General features: G+C 31.4%; 2 protein-coding genes across 2 annotated transcripts in view; one reads left to right on the forward strand and one right to left on the reverse strand.

The window, feature by feature from the left end:
* Positions 1 to 5599: 5599 nt before the first annotated feature.
* LOC108904334 lies at positions 5600 to 13747 on the reverse strand. The gene is made up of 3 exons (XM_018706849.1): positions 13601 to 13747; positions 12522 to 13123; positions 5600 to 6345 (listed from the first exon to the last, which is right to left on the reverse strand). Exons 2-3 carry the CDS (start codon positions 13111 to 13113, stop codon positions 5768 to 5770), a joined length of 1170 nt encoding a protein of 389 aa, XP_018562365.1. The 5' UTR covers positions 13114 to 13123; positions 13601 to 13747; the 3' UTR covers positions 5600 to 5767.
* A 423-nt stretch (positions 13748 to 14170) lies between these two features.
* The window catches only part of LOC108904337, a 13372-nt gene continuing 5224 nt past the window's right edge, over positions 14171 to 22318 (forward strand). The window contains exon 1 of the mRNA XM_018706852.2: positions 14171 to 14906. Coding sequence (XP_018562368.1) covers positions 14424 to 14906 — 483 coding nt within the window. The 5' untranslated portion in view covers positions 14171 to 14423. The remainder of the gene's footprint in view (positions 14907 to 22318) is intronic.

A 22318-nucleotide genomic window follows, 5' to 3' on the forward strand; every position in this document is an offset into this window, starting at 1 on the left:
CTTATGTTTAGTTGTCGTGGATTATAAGTTTATGTAAGACAATTATAGCCATATCTAATTTTCTGTGTGTACTTAATTACCTTTGTTTTTTTTTCTGATCCGGTTCGAAGGACCACAAAAATATCAGTACGTTTGTTCGGTATGGCATGTTTAATTGGAGACTGTTGCGGTCGATATTGGGCAGCTGAGCCAATGTGATTTAAATTTATTTCATGTGTAGGTTGTTTTTTCTTTATTATGAAGACTTACTATTAAAAATTTTTTTGGATGATTGAAAGGAATTTGTTGATGCTGCTGCTGTAGAACTTCAGAAATGCATTTTTATCCCTGTTTTACATATTTTTTTTACTAATTTTGAATGAAAGGGGCTTACTAGTTGAAAGTCAAAAAAGACCAATTTAAAGTAAGACTTAAATAAATTTTTTGCTCAGAAACCGTAAATTTTATGAAAAAATTACAATACCTTTTTTGTTTAGAATGAATCAGTCTATCTGAAATTAATTTTTGAATGGTAGGGTAGTAATAAGAAAAAAAAAGTAATGTATGAAACAAGTCTTAGGGGTGGCAAATATTGATAACTTATAGATTGAGAGGGCTCTATAGCGAATAGCCAACCAGCAATACATTTTTATAGACATTTTTATTACACAGTTTGTCTAAATATGAATTAATGCACAAATAACAGACTTTCCCCCATTTTGATGCAGATTTTCTATAAAATGTAGTTAGTTTGAAACTCAAATAACTTTTCGGTGTAAAGAAATTTGTAATTTACGATTCAAAAGCGGCAAATTACAAATTTCTTTACAACAAAATGTAATTTGAGTCTCAAACTAACTCCATTTTATAGAAAATCTACGCTAGAATGGGGGAAAGTCTGTTATTCGTGCATTAATTCATATTTAGACAAACTGTGTAACAAAATCTACAAAATGTTTTGCTGGTTGCCTATTTGCTATAGAGCCCTCTTAAACTATTTCGTTAAAAATCCAGATTTATGTTTTTTTATAATTTGTTTTCTTTTTACTCTTCTCAAATTAAATCAGTGACGGCTCGTGAAAATTTAAATGGTCTTATTTTTTTAAGGGTTGACTTCTAGGTACATACAGACATTACAAAAAAAAAAGAAAAAATCGTACAGAATTTACGAAATAAAAAAATTAAAATAGGGGTGGCCGACTCAAAATATATATTTTTTCATAATCAACTGACGTCTTTTAAGATTTTTACCGAAACTAATTTTTATTTGATATTAACATATCATTTTTCAAACATGTATATCAAATAAACGATCAAGACACAGAAGCAACGTCAGATTGTTTACTTTTAAACAGAAATGTCAAAATTTTCGTTTGTTTTTCCATGGCTACTACGATCAAATGAAATAAATCGTAAAATTCATGTTTTTTTACCTTTAATAAAATCTCTTTATCCTTGAACTTAAATCTTAATGCTCCATCATATGGTGCCAAAATCCAATATGGCGTCCATAAGAGAATCAAAAGTTGGTTATGAAAACAAGGATCTAGGAGGCTTGGAAGATGTTTTAACCTTCCAACAGATGGAGCATATCGCCTTATATATACATACCGATTTTCGTTATTCTTTCAATGATATTAAAGATATGGAAGAAACGAGAAGAGCCAAGATTTCAGATTATTTCGGGAACAGTGCAATTAATCTCCAATTTCTTTTCAGAATCCGAAATGGCTTGAAGACGTGCAACTTTTTTTGTAATTTTACCCACCCTGTTCTTTCAATCTTCTAATTCAGGAGATACTACAGGTGTACACCTTAAAAGTGACCACCCTGTATATTTAAAATCCTTTTCCAGATCTTAGGGTCAGCCACGCCTATTTTAATGTTTTCTTTCGTAAATTTAGTTGAAAATTTTTTGGTTAAGAAAACAAGTACAATTCAATGAAGCTATTTAAAAAAAAATCCTAAAATACAATTTTTGGCTCTGAAAAAAATTCTAGAATCCACTTATCCCTTAAAAATACTAGGGGAAAACTGAATTTCTCTGCTCTTTATATGTGGACAAATAGGACCGAAAATAACGAGAATTTGGTTAATTTCGATGTCAAAAAACAATTATTGAGACAAGATTTCCAATTTTAAAGTCAAACAAAGAAGTTCTAAAAATGGTTATTTTATTAACGATATTGTAGGGAATGACTGCTCTGCTGACTAAGGCTCCACACAGCATTGAATCAGACCAGTTATTTTTCTGAAGTACTTCTGATTTGTAGATACATAAACACTTGTTAGTTTAAATTGATTTTTCCCCTGAAATGAATTAATTCCACACGACACAATATCTGGATGTAGTGTGGGTTACATACTGTTTGAATTGGAAAATTATCGTCACGAGAAATGGTCCAGAAAGAAATCAAAAATAAAACAGAATAAGACATTGACTATAAAACGGCTTTCCCAGACCCCCCCACCCCCACCCAAAGTCTGTTACTGATTTATAAATTCCAGAGCTTCCTCAAAAAAGAGTTCCCGTTTTTTCATTTGAGTATTCATTTTTTTTAATGTCGTGAATTTCCACAAAAATAAACGGCAAAAAATTATAGGAGCTGAAAAATTTCCAACTTATTTAAATTTCACAAAAAATTTGAAATATTCAATTCAAAAAAGAACACTAAAAAATTTTGATTTTTTTTTATATTTTGAATTTCTTTTTCTATATTTAATCAGTATTTAATGCGAAATTGTGGTAATAATGGTAAATTAAATTAAATTAAATTCAAAAGCGGCAAATTACAAATTTCTTTACACCAAAAAGTACTTTGAGTTTCAAACTAAGTCCGTTTTATAGAAAATCTGCTTTAAAATGGGGGAAAGTCTGTTATTTGTGTATTAATTCATATTTAGGCAAACTATGCAGTAAAATGTATTGCTGGTTGCCTATTTGTTTAGAACCCTCTTAAACATCAATTGATGTTTAAGATGAAACATTTTTTTTTGTTTTTTTCTCACAATTTCGCATTAAATACTTATCAAATATGGAAAATAAAAAATTTAAAACATAAAAAAAAATTCAATTGATTACAAATATTGACAAAAAAAAATTTTGGATTGCATTTACTTTTGATTGAAGTGATGCTCAGAAAAATTTTTCATCAAAATTTCAAAACTAGAATCTTCCAAGCCGTCAATTTTCTGAAAAACCATAATAGTCCAGTTACTCAGGGTTTTTACCTCCAAATTCTTTATAACTGCACCGATTGACGTAAAATTTTGACTGAATGTGGGGAATGCCTCAAGGAACAAAACTTATATAGTGCCGAAGTGTGCTTTTGCCCTGGGGGGTTGTTCCCACCTTTTCTTAGGGGTGGAAATTTTTACGCCCAGAATAACCACAGGAATCTATAGAGGAGTCAAAGTAACAAACGTTATATAAAGTTTTTTGGATAATCCAGTAAGTACTTTCCGAGTAATTCGTCATTGAAAATGTTGATTTTTACTGAAAAAGTTTTTGTTTTCGGACACTTCTTGCAAATAACTCTGAAACCATTGGATTTAATGAAAAAGTTATAATGAACAAATAGAAAGGTAATAAAAAAACAAATCTAATAACATTATTTTGTTTTTCTCTAATTGCAATATAAACCGAGTTATGGATTTTTAAACATTATTATATGTTAGCTAAAAACTAAATTGGAACCAGTTAACGTTAAATAACGCCAAAACCATAAATATTAGAAAAAAAACTATTTGAACCTTTTTTAAAGTACTTTGAAAAACCTTTAAAATGAGCTGTTTTAAAAGTCTTTAGAATCAAAATTAACGGAAATATGATCGAAATAACATGATAGTCTCATTTTTTTAAAGAAAAAATTAATAAACAAATCAGTGCCTTTGGTGACAGAATTAAAATTAAATGCAATCCATTTACAGATTTCTTCATTTATGTTCTAAGAATATGTTCTGGGTCTTTGGCTGACTTACAAAGCATGATTTCGAAAAAAAACTTAATTTTTGAAAATGTTAATTATTCAAATTTTAAAAAAAAAATCGATTTTTACGTTGTAACTTAAAAATTAAAGGGTGTACGAAAAAATACAAGAGTAAAAAAATTTAGCTTTATTTTTGCTGATGATTTTGCTTATTTTTATTATTCCTCTAAAATTAATATTAATCGAGATATCGCCATTTTAAGTTATCATATGAATGAGAGAACCACCCTTTTCGAGCCCTTTAAACCCTTCAAACTTAAAAATTAAGGGCTTAAAAAAGCTCATCTCAACAGTTCACGTAGCCCTTACAATCCCCTGCAAAATGAGCCTTTGTGTGATTAAAAATCTTAAAAAGTAAGAAAGTTATTGTCAAAAAAATAAACACGTGAATAGGTGATAATTTTAGAAAAATATATATAAATATATATATGTAAGGGGTAATTTTTAAGGGTTGACAAGTTGCAATCAATTCAAAATTATTTTATAAGAAGGGAATAAATGTTTATTTAATACGAATGCACATTTAAAATGTTTCTCTTTCAATATTTTTTCATTTTATTTTCGAAAGAAGGGGTATTTTTCAAGGGTTGAAAAGTTGCAATCGATAAAAAAGATTTTCTAATCAAGAAATCAATTTTAATTTGATAAAAATGGATGATTAAAACGTTTCAAGTTGAAAAAAAAATTTTTTCATATTTTCATCCAAAGGGGTGGTTTTTACAGGTTCTTCCGGGTTGAAAATTTGGGACACATTAAGTTTCAAGTTAGATAGCACATGAAATTACTCATACTGCGTAAATAAAAAAGATTTGATTACATAAAATGCTTGAATTTGTATTTTTTCTTTTTTTCCAATAAGGGGTGGTTTTCACCCCTCAGGAACGAAAAGCACACTTAGCACATATATAAGTTTTGAAGTGGGGGATAAGATGAGCCTAATTCTAAATTTGGAGAAAAATCGATGCAGTTATAAAAAATTCGGAGGTTATTACTATATTTTCAGCTACAGTAACTGGGTTATAACCCATTTTCCTGCTTTTTAAAATCAGTGTAAAAGATGAAAAACAATTTTTTTTCCGAAAAGTTGCAGTGGCATGTTATAGGAAACTTATTCCAGTTTTCGAAACTGCCCTTCAATTCTCTGTACGACCGTCTGTCGCCGAGATATCGAGGACTGAAGACAAAAGAACCCTTCTCCATTAAAAGTCCAATATTTCCATGAAAAATGGTCGTATCAAATTAAAAAAAAAAAAGGAAATTGAAGCTGAATAAACGAGCCATCTGAACCGCGCAATGGCCTAGCTGAAAAAATTTTTTCCAAGTCCGTGGACCATTTTCCACCTAAATACAGTCTGTTAAAAATCACGGAAAAATTTCAGAAATTCACGGGAAGAGATACCGAAAACTCTCTTATTAAAAATTGTCGAGCAAAACGAGAACTTTCACACGATGTAAACGAAGTTCATGAAATTGGAAAAAGTAATTATGACGACTCCACAGACCTTACAGCGACGGTAAACTTACCTGACGATTTCCCGTTCGCTCCCTCCGTTTTCCCGTAACGACAAACGTTAATTGTGACCTAACCTGCCCAAATCAAAATATCCAAAAAAAAAAAGAGAACATGCCTTAACTAATACTTTATTCATATGTCATTTTTTTAAATTACAATTTTTTATTATAGAAAAGTAATAAATTCAAGACCGAGAAAAATATTGAACATGAACGGAAAAAAAATATTTCCAAGATTCCTACACTTATTTTAAGGGAATACGAAGTAAGATCAACGTCACGAAAACTCACGGTTCCTTCGCCGGCTCGGCGGCCCCCGCCGCTACCGGCGCCGGCGTCACCTCCGCCACAGAAATATCCAATCCGGCGTCCTCCTTCTCGTTCGAATCCGCCGGCTTATCGCCCGCTACCTCGGGGTCCTCCTCCTCCTTGATATCGTCCATGATGTCGATGACGTCGAAATCCCCCAGGATATCCTTGATGTCCGAGTTGCAGGGGCACGTCTTGATCTTGTCTTTTATGCACTCCAGCAGGCTCGAGCCGCTCTTGTGGCTGACCAGCGGCAGCGACAGCAGGGTCTTGCAGATGTCGCACTCCGAGTTGGGGGTGGCGCAAGGTCCCGTCTTCCGCTTCTTGGACGGCGGGTAGGACGAGTCGCACAGCGTCACCTTGAACATCACCTTCTCCGCCTCGAGGATGCGCTTCACCGAGTCGATCTCGAACTTGGTCGTCATGGAGTTGTGCAACTCCTGGTTGGAGTTGTTCTTGTAGTGGAGCGAGTACTTGTGGTGTTTCTTGTTGCACTTGTTCTCGAAGCAGTCGGCGCAGTGGACCCTGCTGTTGAACGGGAGGATCTTCTGGCGGCCTGTTCGGGAAGGAATGTTTTTTGAGGTTATTTATGTGAAATTGGCGGCACAGATATTTTTTTCTTTTATCGCGTTTTATTATGCCTCGGAAATGGCGGTACCAACAACGGCCGACGGTGGCAGCTACTCGTTTACGTAAAAATCTATGGATTTAATCATAACGGAAAAAATATCTCTCATGTACCGTAAAATAGAATTGTTTTGCATTTCGGAATGATAATAGTCCGGAGGAATTGTTTTTTTTTTTCAAAAATCGGGTAAGTAGAATTTTATGGACTTAAAATTAAGTAAAAAAATACACAGAATGAAAGCGTAATTTTGTGTATTTAATTTGTAGAGGTCGAGTGTCATATTGTTTATAACAAAATAATAAAAAAAATGCTCTTTTTTCATTTTTTCGCTTATATCTCCTAAAATAACCTTCTAATCGACATGACATTTTACATTGCAAAATTAGCGTTGAAAAAAAAGTGCGAAATTTCCAGGAATAAATAAAAAGAACAAAGAGTGACCTCAAAAATCGCCCGTTTTTTCACAATTCGCAGAGAACTAAAGGAAATAGATAAAAATATATTTTTGGTCTCAAATTACTCGTCGTAAAAAATTAAGATGAGCATGGCTTTGTTTTTTGAAAATTTTCAAAAATCACCCCTATTTAGGGGTTGAAAAGACGCCCAAAATGAAGAATTGGATATTATCAATAATAGTGGAGTCAAAAGATAGCTTAAAATTACGCATTATATCGAAATAATTATGGGAAGCGTGGATTTTCCCAAAACCTTTTGAAATTACTTGGAGATAAGTATTAGAAAAAAGTTATAAACTTATTTTTGTACGCTAACTGTTTTTCGATTGGTTAAACAATAATAAATAGTTTTTTTAAGAATATTTAAAATAATTCAACGAATTTTAAATCGAATTCTTTCAAATCGACAATATAAGAGTTTTCGATGTCTCTGAACAAGAATATGAAGTCGGAAAATGAAAATTTAAAATGGCTGATCCAATATGGCCGACTATTTTAAACAATTTATTTAACAATTTTCGATTTTAAATCAAACTCGCTTATATTTGTAATATAGGGGTTTTTGACGTCGCTACACAAGAATATGATGTCAAAAAATGAAAATTGAAAATGGCTGATCCAATATGGCCGATTATTTTAAACAATTTATTTGACAATTATTGATTTTAAATCAAACTCGCTTATATTTGTAATATAGGGGTTTTTGAGGTCGCTAAAAAAGAATATTAAGTCGGAAAATGAAAATTCAAAATAGCTGATCCAATATGGCCGACTATTTTAAACAATTTATTTAACAATTATCGATTTTAAATCAAACTCTCGCATATTTGTAATATAGAGGTTCAACTGCAACAAAAAAATATTTGAGGAGTTGATTTTCAAAACGCAGTTTTTGAAACATCACATCTTGCGATAATTACGTAATAATCATATGTGAAAAATTGTTGGTGCTATAAAGATAATAATTAAGTGTATTAATCACCTGACATTAGAAAATATTTTTTGTAGTATTTTGTGTAAAACTTTTTTGAATACGAAAAAAATGCGATTAGAAAACCAAAATCGAAAACTGCGTTTTGAAAATCAACTCCTCATTTGGTGTGCTCACTGCATAGCTTCATCACCCGCAAACTGACAAGAAAAACAACTATCAAAATTCCCCTTCGTAAGCAAGGCTATTGTATATATTTCTATGTAGCAGTATACACCATGTGCGTGTTATACTCACCGAGCAGGTTTCAAACTTATATTCACAATTTCAGATACAGAACATACTTTTTAAAAATGAATATTAAATCAATTCAGCAAAAAATATTNTAATAAATAGTTTTTTTAAGAATATTTAAAATAATTCGACGAATTTTAAATCGAATTCTTTCAAATTGACAATATAGGGGTTTTCGATGTCGCTGAACAAGAATATGAAGTCGGAAAATGAAAATTCAAAATGGCTGATCCAATATGGCCGACTATTTTAAACAATTTATTTAACAATTTTCGATTTTAAATCAAACTCGCTCATATTTGAAATATAGAGGTTCGAAAAATGAAAATTATAAATGGCTAGAGATTTTATTGAAAATATATTTTATTTTTTAAAAAACTAATTTATTACAAATTAATTAATTTTTAAATCTGATCGAGTTCTTGCTCTTCTTCAAAAATAACTGGGCGCTTAAACTTTAAGCCAATAAAATTGAAAAAAAAAAACCTGATTTTAAATACAAAATTACAAAATCAAAATCAACGTCTATTATTTATTTATTCATTAATTATTTTAAAAATGGATCAATATTCATATATAAATATTAAACTACATTTACAGGTTTAGCATAAAAGAAAACAAATATAAATACCTTAAATGCAAACTGAAGATTATCTGTAATATTAAGTAATAATATTACATTAAAGAATTACAAGCGTACGAGAGTATAATCTCAAAATGGACAAAATATGTGAATAATACACTTTTTAACACTGATAACTGCAGCTTACTGGAAAACATAAAAATCATATACTTATACCATTTATAATTTTATAATAATAATTATTTCATTCTTACAAACGAAAAACGTTTTTAAAATAAAACTGCAACAAAAAAATATTTGAGGAGTTGATTTTCAAAACGCAGTTTTTGAAACAACACATTTTGCGATAATTACGTAATAATCATATGTGAAAAATTGTCGGTGCTATAAAGATAATAATTAAGTGTATTAATCACCTAACATTAGAAAATATTTTTTTGTATTTTGTGAAAAACTTTTTTGAATACGAAAAAAATGCGATTAGAAAACAAAAATCGAAAACTGGTGTGCTCACTGCATAGCTTCGTCACCCTCAAACTGACAAGAAAAACAACTATCAAAATTCCCCTTCGTAAGCAAGGCTATTGTATATATTTCAATGTAGCAGTATACACCATGTGTGTGCTATACTCACCGAGCAGGTTTCAAACTTATATTCACAATTTCAGATACAGAACATACTTTTTAAAAATGAATATTAAATCAATTCAGCAAAAAATAACGTTTTTTGCTGTTATAACAATTTTCGATCCATTAGTATAAATAAAAAAATTATTTTTCGCTGGATTTACTTTTTTTAAGGTCTTAACTTAATTCTTTTATGGTTTTTTAAATAAAAAAAATTTTTTTGTACATTATTAAACTTTATTTAACAATAAATTTCAGTGATTTTTCATGAAATATTTTTATTTTTTGTTTTTTTAACTATTATTTTAATTTTCTACGAAAAATAAAATGCACCATCTTAAAAGTATGGCCTAAAAAGTCAAATTTGTGATTTTTTAAAAATTATTGAATATAGTGGGCTCAATATTTTTCAAATTAAATTTTTAAGACTTTTTCCATATCGCTCACTGTTTCAATCGTCATTTGAAGAGTAATCTATCAAAGTTACAGATATTTATTTTAAAAATTAAAAGAGTGACAGCTATTTTATTATTATTGTACAAAACTGTAGAATGACGTAACTTTGTACGTAAGTATGTACTATATATTTTTTTTTCTCAAGTTTAAAGACATAAAATTTTGATAGCCGGAAGACTCTTCTTTCATTTAAATTTCTGTGTGGTAGACTTGATCAATTAAATCAAAAGTTATAACAAATTTAGTGTAGCGCACTCGAGACCACGAGCTCTTCGAGAGCTAGACTTGGGGGCCGCCCGTCTCATTTTTCGTACGTCAGAAAAAAAATTCTAGCCTTCAATTCGCATCTTAGAAAAAAACTTTTAACATTTTTTTATGTAAAATTTCCTGTTCTTTCGAATGGCGCAGTTAATTTTTTTTTATATATTTTGCAAAAACTAATTTTGCAACTAATTTTTTAAATAAATAATTTAGCGTACACTCTACAGTTGGTAACTTTTTATATGTTGTTTCTGACAACTTTACAAAGCGAAAAATAAAAAGTTCCCTCTTCCCGTAATTTTCACGAAGTCAAAATCTATCTTGACCACTATAAATACAAAAAAACTATTAGCATGTGAATTTTTCTATCGAATGATTCTTGATACAAAGAAAGATTTATTCTCACGACTGAAATAAGCACGTTGAATTAGAAAATCCACCCTTAAGCGCGCTCAGGGGTGGAATCATCCCCAAAAATAGAGAATATCAGAAATAATTGTAAAAATTCCAAAAAATATATATTAAGATAATTCACATGCTAATAGTTTTTATATCAATTGGTAATTAAAATTCTTCATTTTTTGACATTTTTTCAACCCCCAAGTGGGGGTGATTTTTTAAATTTTCAAAATACTAAAAGCTATGCTCATTTTAGTTTTTTACAAGTAGTTTGCGACCAAAAACATATTTTTATGTAATTTTTTTAATTATCTGCGAATTGTGAAAAACGGGCGAAAATCAGTTTTTTTGCGGTCACTCTTTGACTGAAATTGGATGAAACTACATTAAAATATAACTGTTGGGGTGCTCAACAAATACCCGCAATCCGGACGCCCAATTTCAAAATGGCGGCCTATTGCAAAATTATAAAGTAGAAAACACGAGCGCATATATCTTCTACCCAAATCAAGATGTTAAAATTTGGTGAAAAAGGATCGAAAGGTCATTATATTATCTCGCGTTTGTGTAAATTTCAGATTTTTTAACTAACTAGGAGTCTTATCTTGGTGGTCTTTTAATAAAAGATTTCAAACCAATCGCATCAAATAGTACTTAAAAATACATGAAACTGAAAAAAAAGCGTCTCGATCCGACCAATCGGAGCCGAGATAATTTTTTTTTTAATGGTATTCTGGCTGTTCTAAACTTGGGCTCGTTGTAAAGTAAAAGATTTCCTTTATACACTGAATTTTTTTTTAATCGATTCGACCAAGAAATGCCAAAGTAAACGTTCGTTAAAAACAACTGTGACGTCATTGTGCACGCTGTTCATGCTGCAGTCAGCTTCTAAATATTCTTAACAAATGAATTGTGGCACTTAGAAAGCAGTTACCGGAATGCTTTTTCTTTATATCAACTTATTTTTTTCTTCTCTTTCGAATGGTGTAAGCAAAAGTATGTGAAAATTATCGCCAGACCCCGAAAAATACATTTTTAATGACTTTTCATTATGCTTTTGACATATTGACAAGTAAGAAGGACTTTGACTTGTTTTTAGATACATAAAAACACCTTCTTACTTCTCAAAATGTCAAAGGCATAATGAAAACGTGAAAAATCAATAAAAATGTGTTTTTCGGAGTCTGGCGATGACTTTCACGGAGTTTTGCTTACGCCATTCGAAAAAAACATCCCAGCAGCTGCTTTCTAAGTGCCACAATTCATTTGTTAAGAATTTTGATAAGCCAAACACAGGATGGGCGGCGTGCACAATGACATCACAGCTGTCTTTAACGAACGTTTACTCGATCATTCCTTGGTCGAATCAATTGAAAAAAAATTCAGCGTATAAAGGAGGTCTTCTACTTTACAAGGAGCCCAAGTTTATTACAAAATATTAAATAGAACAGCCAAAATACCGTTTAAAGAAAAACGGATCGGATCGAGATGCTTTTTTTTTAAACCAAGGTTTTTTTAAACATTATTTGATGCAATTGGTTTGAAATCTGTATATTAGAAAACCGCTGAAATAAGGACCCTAGTTACCTTTTTTTTTTGTTATAACTTTTTATTTTACAGCTTAAAAATCTGAAATTTAAATTCGTTCTTTTTATTTAATGCTGAAAATTTAGCACATATTTTTCTTTTACTGCCAATTTTGCAAAGAAAAAATAATTTTGCGAGCATTGCAAAAGCCTATCCTTGTAGCAAATTTCCTCAGAAACAAAATCGATAAGTGTACCTCATCGATTAGAGGCTTATTTTCGGAGATATAAGCGAAAAACGGAAAAAATTGCAATTTTTTTTGTTACAAACAATGATAGTTTATGACGCTTGACCTCTACAAATACATAAAATTAGGCTTTCGTTCTGTGTATTTTTTACTTAATTTTAAGACCATAAAATTCGACTTAGGCCCGATTTTTGAAACAGGCGTGTTTTTGGTCAAATTCTCCCGGACTATAAATTTTTTTACAGCTACTGGAAAAGAAAAATAGTTCCAAAACCACAAATAAAATGAAACAAAACATAAAACGAATGAAAACCAATAAATTACCTTTAGACAGCAACCCGTTGTTGGAGGTGAGCGTCACGAAGTACTTGATATTCTCGTCCTCGAACGGGTCCAGCGAGTATACGCTGATCCCGATGAACGTGTTGCTCTTATAGGCGAACAGCAAGAACGGCTTCTCCCGACAAATCAGCAACTGCGGCGATTCCAGCACGCTATGGTCGATGTCCACGTTGTTGACGCCGTAGCTAGACGCCTTCTCCGACTTGTGCTGCCACGTGAAGTGGGTGACCAGCTCCCTGACGAGCACCACCTCGTGGCAGTCCTTCTTGGGGCAGAGGATCGTCGCATACGAGCACACCTTCTCGTGCTTCTCCACCTCCCCCCAGGGGATGCGCTTGTTGCACTTCTCGAAGATGCAGGGGAAGCTCATCAGCTTGGCCACGTCCTCGTAGATGATGTTGCGGCGCTCCTGCTTGTTGTAGGTGATGAAATCGCAGCGGCCGCAGACGTTCTTGCCGTTGTTGCCCGACACGATCGGGGGCACGGACAGGTAGCCGTTGCACACGATGCATTTCAGGTTGGTCGCGAAGTCCACCGGGATCTGGATCACACCCTCGGAGATCGTGTCGTCCATGTTACGGTATCTGGAAGCGCAGACCATAAGCAAACTTATCCAATTAATTAATAAACGGCCAAAACGGCATCAATGTAATTTTTATTGTTCATTTATTATTTATTTCACTATTTTGTTCAGTTCCACAATATTTTGCCTGTTCACTCTTTCCACGTAATAGCAATGCTTTTAAAAATAAACTATTATATAGTTTCCAATCTTGTTTTACCCTCATACACTCAAATTTCATGACATTTCACCTACAAATTCTTAGGTTATTAAACTTTTTTCCAATAGATAGAAAATTAAAGTTGTTATTTTTTAGTATAAACATTTGTGAAATACCTCTCCCATTCCCTCATAAATGTTTTAGAAAATTTACGTAATCGTCAGCACTTTTCCCAAAAACATTTTTTTCCATTGTATAATTATCCGTTATCAGCAGATGGAAATTGAATTGTTAAAGGTATAGTTCATCACATAAAAATTGTGTTCGATATGTACTTACCTTTAGTATATGTATATACACTATACACGAAGAAACTAAAGTTCTTCTTTCTGCTTATAATTAATTAATACCAGTAGCAAAAAGCCGACAATCGACATGCAAATTGCAAACGTTTAAGAAAAATCAGCTTCTCCAACTCGTCTGCTCGTCTACTTCTTCTTTTGCTCACTTCCGCTCTTACACGGCAAAACACAAATTCGTTTCTAGTGCTGAAGAAGCAATGAAATTTCAATGACAGTTATCCATTGCAATGTAACATTGCTTTTTTGATTGAATTTTTATTATTGTAGAAACCCTACGAAACGTAATAAAGTCGAAAACTAATTATTAGTTCAAATAATTCATGTGGACCAAGGCAAAATGGCTGGTAGGCATAATGTACCATGTGGTTATGACACAAATGCTTTATGAAATAAACAGATTAAGTGCTATAGTTATCTCTCTCTTTCTATATTTGATTGGTTGTTAGAAACGTTCCTTTTTCAAAGGCAGCTATAAGACAGAGACGCATATAGTTTTCAAACTATCATTATTTATTGTGATTACTTTTATTTTAGAGCGTCATTTTGGTTTCTTAGGCCGCGCAATTTTTAACCCTAAAAACTAGTATTTTACACAGATTTTTTTCTTTTTATCTGCCTCAGAGTTGCTAGAACACCACCATTTTAAAAACTTTTCATCAGGATCGAGCGATATACACAGTGTCTTACAATGTGACTGTTTCATTTACGAAATTTGTTTACTTTTCATTTAGTGTATTTATTTACCTTGTAGGTTTTGCAAAGCAAAGTGAAGGTCAACGACTAAAGATTCGTTAGCCAAAATGGAGAACACCAACGGGGCGATATCCAGAGACACTTTGGCCAACTTGAAGTGTTCGATATGCGACAATTTCCTAACAGTGCCACCTATACTAATCACATCCCTCTACGGTAACCAGTACAAGTGCGGGAGGTGCTACTTCGTCGAGACAGAAGTGAACATTCCGGCCACTATGTTCGAAACGTTGGCCTCCACTATGAGGTTCCCCTGCATCCACCCGAGCTGCGAGAGGGAGATCCCCTGGAACACCATCAAGTCGCACGAGGAGACCTGCATCCACCAGCCGATGAAGTGCCCCTGCGGCGAAATCTTGGAGATACACGAGGCGCACAGGCATTTCGTGGAAAACCATCCCGACATCATAAGCGAGGAGAGCGTTATTGTGGAGAACCCCGGGTTTTCGCAGTTCCACACGAGGCTTATCGTTAAGAATGACGTACCGTTCTTGGTGTACGTGCTCTGCGAGAGGAAGGCGGATATTAAGGTTGGTGGAATACAAATATGTCGTCACACAGTTAAAAAAAATTATAGTCCGATTAAATTACCACAGAAATTTGATCTATTCTACATTAGAAATTTTTTTTCAATTAATTATTGTCATTTTTTTCTTTTTTGATGACAAAAAATGTGTTTTTGCGAAAAAAGACATTTTCTTAAAATATTTTTTAAAGTCGCTTAGTTATTCGTAACCTGATAATTTTTCTCAAACTTAAAAAAAAATTGTTCTAGGACCATTTTTTGCCGAGATAGCTTTTTTTTTTAAATTCATAACTTGTTTATTTATAAACATTAAGACTTGAAATTTCGGGAATAAATCAATTAACCCTTAAACTTCATAATAACGGTTAAAGATATCGAAAAAAATGCATTTTATAGTAATTTTTAACCCTTTAAAAACGTCCTCGAATAAATTTTTTAACTGCCCGAAAATTTTGCGATATCTCTGGTAATTGTGGACCAATTTTAACGTTTTTCTTTTTTTTAATCTGGAGTAGCGCATGAAAATAATAACAACTGCACGGTCCATTTTGCAGCAATTAATTATTAATTTGTTATAAACTATTAATTTTGTAAAAAAATCGAGAAATAATATTTCACAATAGTACCAATAAACAATTTAATGTTTTTAAAAAAAAACGTTATCTCGGCTAAAAATGGTCCTGGCACATTTTTTTTTAATTCGTTGAAAATTATTAACGAAAAACCTTATAAACAAATTACACTATTTGTTTATACACCGTTTTGAGGAGGTTAGCCTATGAAATTACAATTTCCAATTGCATATCTTGAAAATATGAGTCAAGACGAAACAAATGAGCCCTCATAAGCCCCTTTATTAACGCGTTTTTGCAATTGAAAAAATATTATTTCTAATAAACAAATGCAAAAACCGAGGGGTGTGCCACAAGTAATTTTTGGTGTACGTTTGAGATATTATAATTTAAAATTACTTTAAAAGTATAGAAATTATTTATTAAAGTATAAATGTTACCAAATTCTTTGGTAAATTACAAAAAGTATGTACGAGATTACAAAAAGTACAAAAAATTTCCTGATAAGAGTACAAAGATTTTTTAAATTATTCTTTAAAATTACTGAAAGTACTTAAATAAAATGGTTTGATTAAAAATATTTCATTCAGTTTTTGTGAAAACATCGTAGAGATACGGACTAACTTCTGTTGCTTTGCCTAGATTTACGTACCTAGGTACTGTTGAAAAAACAGTCTAGTTTGTTCATAATGAAAATTTGTGTGGTAAAATAATAAAAATAAAAATCTTACTAATAAAACAAATTGTGTTTCTAAATTAGTAACGGAAGTAACCGAACAAAAATATTGCGGAATTTTATGATGAAGAGTAGCTTATTGGGAAAATAATAAAGTGTGATGGCATAGAAATTGTAAAAAACAAGTACTTTTATTTAAATTTAATATAATATATAGCCTGAGAACCAAATAAAAGTAGCTTTTCTAATTAAAAAAAATCTATAAATTAATGTCCATTTTTTGCTTAAGTAAGCTTTAGTTATGCCCTAAGAAATAATCTAATGGGGACAAGTCGGGTGACCGTGAAAGCCAAGATATTGGTCCATATCGTGCAAGGCATCCGTTGTGTTTAAATATTAGTTTTCTCCTGAATTCAAATTTTCACTCTAGTTCTGCTAAAACAAAATTATTGAGAATTTCCAAATACGAATTTTGATTAAGATTTTCTTCCAAAAAGTAAGGACCAATTATTTTATGATACACACCAGACATTTATTTTTTTGAACATGCAGAAACCATGCCATTAGTTGTGAATGTTGATTCGTCTATAAGTAAAATATTGTGATTGAAGAATGTTTTCAATTTCTCCCCATTGTTAAACAAAAGTCCAAACGACGACCATCATCAAGCAATTTATAATTAAACATTAGTTTAAATGGATATTTTGTAGCATTCTAAAATTTTTTGAGTATGACATGAATTAGTATCTATGTTTTCCGACTTTTTCCTGGATTGTCTTGTACAGAGTTTATAACTACAACAGTAGCAATATCGTTATCATTGTATTCTTTTTTCTATCTTTTCAATATTCTTTACATCACCAGTGGTATCGAATTTTATAATTAGCTTGCGATCTGCCCTACGAGTTACAATTACATTTCGATACTGTTCATCAAAAAGTTTTATTGCATATCAATATGAAACATCACCGTAACACCATAACCATAACACCACCATAAGATAGATTCGTTGCTCCATTATTAATAAAAATTATTATGGGCAGTTAATAAAAATAAATATGTTGACTTTGACATTAATAAGGAAATAGCTGAGGAAATATCCATACTAATTATATGGTATGTAGGATAGTTAAAAATGGCGGCATCTTTTTAGTTACAAAATGTGATTATCCTTCTTTTTTTTACTAAATCCCTCATTTAAGCATTTGTTGAGTTCCTGAACAACTTTGTTAAATACAGTTTTAATGAAAACAAAAATTAAAGGCACTTTGCATAGGGAAAATTTCACATTTTGAAATATTTTGGATGCATGGTATTAAAATTTGATTACTGTCCATGGCTTTCCAAGATAAGCACAACTTTTTATTAAGAATAACTTTTTCTTAAAATATCAACAATATAAAAGTTTACAAGAGTGCGGAACCCAATCCGGAAAAAAACTTAAAAAAAAGGAACTAAAAAAAAATGGGGGAAAACCAACTACTCTGTGGATTAATACACCAACCAATGTCGAATTACACTCACAATGTTTTACCTAAATGTTTATTAATTATTATTAGCTTTTGTAGTTTTTTTACTTTATTGTAAGGTTATTTTAGCTAATTCAAATAAATTTACTCCCAACTAATAAAATTATCTATCTAATATTTTCACCTTTTTAAAGAAGTATGCAAATAAGTGTAGTTACTTGTAAAACAAATGTTTTCCTTTTTCGAAAATAATTAGGTTATGAAATTAGATACATTATTAAAAATTATAACAGAATTACAAAAATTATTTGAAGACGTCTATTAATTCTTGTAAGTATGTGAAAAAGTCTACAAATTACGAAAATTACGAAATTATATTTAAAAATTACGAAAAGTACCAGAACAAATCTATAAATTGCTTAAATTACGAAATTACTTATATCAAAAAATTATAAAAATTGCTGGTAAGTAGCAAGGTAATTTTAAGTAATTTATGTAGGTGTACGTTTTACTGCTGAGTGGCACACCCCTCGGCAAAAACTCGTAAACAAATAAATATTTTTTTACCAAATTTTCAGGGTTTCTTAAGGGTAACAAAATACAACTTTTACTGTAGTTTAGAGACGATGTATGCTCTTTTCTTCTATTTATAGCAAATTCAAATTTTGTTGGTTTTTTGCAAATATTTAAACAAATTGTTAATGGATTTTAATTTAGCAGGTCTCGAATGAAGCGTTTTTTTGAAAACCTACAAGTATAAACAAAAGCAAAAACTTCTGTTGGAGAGCGCTTTTTAATATGGCTAAAAAACTCAATTATTGGTAATTTTTACATTAAACAATGATCTTGTTGTTTTAAACCGATACTTTTTGGGAAATATTATCTCTTTTTGCCTAAACTATCGATTAAACAAAGTTTCAATCTGAAACGAATTACCTTTTGATTTACATGTATTACAAATTTCATTTAATGGGCTACTAGGCCTCTCACTGATTGGGGTGCTGGTTTAAGGTGAGTCCCCTGTGAAGTGCTGGCGGCTCGGAGGCTTACTTATAGCTAAATCTAGTAGAATACAGAACTGGGTAATTCCTGGTGAAAAAGTAATTAGCAATTACAATTCCCTTTTTTTCCTGTAATTGTAATTGTATTTAAGGACGTTCGATACACCTCTCCCGGGGCGGGCGGTGCGGAGAGTATGCCTATGTTTATACACGGGAGTCTTGTTGCAGTACCAACCTTACATAAATTAATTTCAGCAAACTAAGTATGCTGTTTAGAATGAAATTTATACAACACATATTAGCTTGCATATTTTTTTCGTGTTTAATACACGTCAGTTCACTTTTTATTTGAATAAAAGCGTCTATTTATTCATTACGAGCTTGTAAAATTATGGATGAAATCTGGCAACATTGCCATGGCGTGGTGGTAAAAGTTGGGTCAACTGTCATTACTGTCAACTTTGCGCGAATTCCGTAAACATGAATGAACAACCAAGGTACAAAGNTATTGACTACAAAGGTATTGACAAAGTTAAGTTGCTTTTAGATGCATATTTATGTTCTTTCTTATTGATTGCAAAACAGTTCTTTTATTAAATAATCAATTCACCAAAAGTAGGAGTTCGATGCTTACATCTGTACCTGGTTTTAAGTTCCAGCAGTAGAAAAACTGATGTTCACGAGCAGGATTTTCATTCAGATTTTATAAAAAACAATGTACAACTAGTTGGATATTTTATTAATCCGCTCTCAAATAATAAATAGGAATTTTCCTTCCACGTCATTTTTTATTATGGGGATCTTCGCCAATACCCTTACTATATACCGTAAATTAAAAAATTATATTATTAATAATAATATCAGTATTTTAAAAACTGTATTTACAATAAAATTAAGTAACAGAAAAAAAAACTGAGTAATATATTTACCTAATAATTAAAAAAATTGTTCCTACTTGGTTTATTATTATTAAAAAATATGAAAAAATATAAAAACAAATTTTCATAAGGAAGCCAGGAAACTTATCTATTTACATTAGAAAACAACGCCGCCAGCTTTTCGTTTGCCTCCACTTTCAACAAAGTATTTTAAAAACATAGTGAATGTTTTTATAAAACAGTTTATTCGTCCGAGTTTTAAATTTGCAAATTTACTTATAATGTTTTCATAAAATTGAGGATCGGCTCCAAGACTTTGCAATAGTTCTCTTTCTATCGCCATCACTGATAAGTTGTTTAAGCGCTCTTGTGTCATCGTATTTCTAAGTCTTAATGTGCTTAAGGAGGTATATCGGGGTCCGAGGGAAGTGAGGAGCGCAAAGGGTTCCTATGCTTTTCTTATGGGACTAAAACCCGCTGCCAATTTGAAAAAATTAAATTCTATCGAAATTATTTGCGATAAACATTATCTATATAGCAAAGAAATCTACTCATATGCATTTAGCATACATATTGACTAATTAACAACATAAAAATATCATTTAAGTAGTTTTAAATTATATTTAATGGACGCATAAAGACTATGTAGATGTGGCAACAGCGCTAATAATTGACTAGCAGTTGTACACACTGCGAACCTACAGACCTCGGACATCGGAGATATTGCGCGTCAAATTCGGGTAAAGATGCGNTAGAGACGATTTATGCTCTTTTCTTCTATTTATAGCAAATTCAAATTTCGCTGTTTTTTTGCAATTATTTAAACAAATTGTTAATGGATTTTAATTTAGCAGGTCCCAAATGAAGCGTTTTTTTGAAAACCTACAAGTATAAACAAAAGCAAAAACTTCTGTTGGAGAGCGCTTTTTAATACGGCTAAAAAACTCCATTTTTGGTAATTTTTACATTATAATCATTGATTAAACAATGATCTTGTTGTTTTAAACCGATGCTTTTTGGGAAATATTATCTCTTTTTGCCTAAACTAACGATTAAACAAAGTTTCAATCTGAAACGAATTACCTTTTGATTTACATGTATTACAAATTTCATTTAATGGGCTACTAGGCCTCTCACTGACTGGGGTGCTGGTTTAAAGTGAGTCTCCTGTGAAGTGCTGGTGACTTATAGCTAAATCTAGTAGAATACTATTTTTTTCTGGACCTTTAAATAAATGTTTTTACATGATGTAGAATTTCTTTATATTCAATTATTTACTTATGTGTCTTTTAGAGGTTATGCAGTTGAGAGGGAGGGAAAAAAAGTAAGAGTTTACTTTTATGATTATAAACAAGTGTTTTTACATAAATTGTGCCTCGAAAAATATTATTTATATGATTCTGTACCACAGATGTAAGAAAAATGGTTTTATTACATTTTTAAGCATTTCTTTTTATTTTCAGGTTGGGGGGGTTGTATCCGTTTTGCCTAGAGTCGATCTAGTATTGTTGCTTAGCTCTAAAAAATATATTCCATATGATTAGGATGAATTTCTGACAGGGCGGAAATCCGGCCTCCTTATTGATCCCCTCCTTTAGAATTTTTTTCCTGTGGCTAGTTTATAAGGTTTTAGATTTCCAGACAATAAATACACAAAATTTGCTCATTACTAATTTATGCCAATCAACACACCGATATTTATATTATTTAAGAATTCATTTCTCACTAACGATTTAGTTAATTTATTTTTTACTAGGTGGGCAAGAAAGAAAGAAAAGAACGCCGCAGGTAAAAATTTTTTAATTTTCAAGGTCAAACGACTAAATGCATCTGGAAATTTTTAGCTGGTTCACGAGCAGGATTTTCATTCAGATTTTATAAAAAATAATACGCAACTATTTGGTTATTTTATTAATCCGTTCTCAAATAATAAATAGGGATATATTTTCATGTCGTTTTTTATTATGAATATCCTCGCCAATAGCCCTACTTTAACCGTAAATAAAAAAAGATATATTATTAATAATGATATCAGAAGTTTAAAAATTGTATTCACAATAAAATTAAGTAACGGAAAAAAAACAAAGTGATATATTTACCTAATAATTAAAAAAATGTTCCTACTTGGTTTATGAATATTAAAAAATATGAAAAAATATAAAAACAAATTTTCATAAGGAAGCCAGCCAACTTATCTATTTACATTAGAAAACAACGCCGCCAGCTTTTCGTTTGCCTCCACTTTTAACAAAGTATTTTAAAAACATAGTGAATGTTTTTATAAAACAGGTTTATTCATCCGAGTTTTAAATTTGCAAATATACTTATTACGTTTTCATAAAATTGTGGATCGGCACTAAGACTTTGCAATAGTTCTCTTTCTATCGCCATCACTGATAAGTTGTTTAAGCGCTCTTGTGTCATCGTATTTCTAAGTCTTAATGCGCTTAAGGAGGTATATCGGGGTCCGAGGGAAGTGAGGAGCGCAGGGGGGTCCTATGCTTTTCTTATGGGACTAAAGCCCGCTGCCAATTTGAAAAAATTAAATTCTATTGAAATTATTTGCGATAAACATTATCTATATAGCAAAGAAATCTACTCATATGCATATAGCATACATATTGACTAATTAACAACATAAAAATATCATATTTAAGTAGTTTTAAATTATATTTAATGAACGCATAAAGACTATGTAGATGTGGCAACAGCGCTAATAATTGACTAGCAGTTGTACACACTGCGAACCTACAGACCTCGGACATCGGAGATATTGCGCGTCAAATTCGGGTAAAGATGCGTACGCGTTCAAAAATGTAT

The sequence above is a fragment of the Anoplophora glabripennis genome, unplaced genomic scaffold (genome assembly GCF_000390285.2).
Source record: "Anoplophora glabripennis isolate ALB-LARVAE unplaced genomic scaffold, Agla_2.0 scaffold268, whole genome shotgun sequence".
Taxonomy (NCBI): Eukaryota; Metazoa; Arthropoda; class Insecta; order Coleoptera; family Cerambycidae; genus Anoplophora; species Anoplophora glabripennis.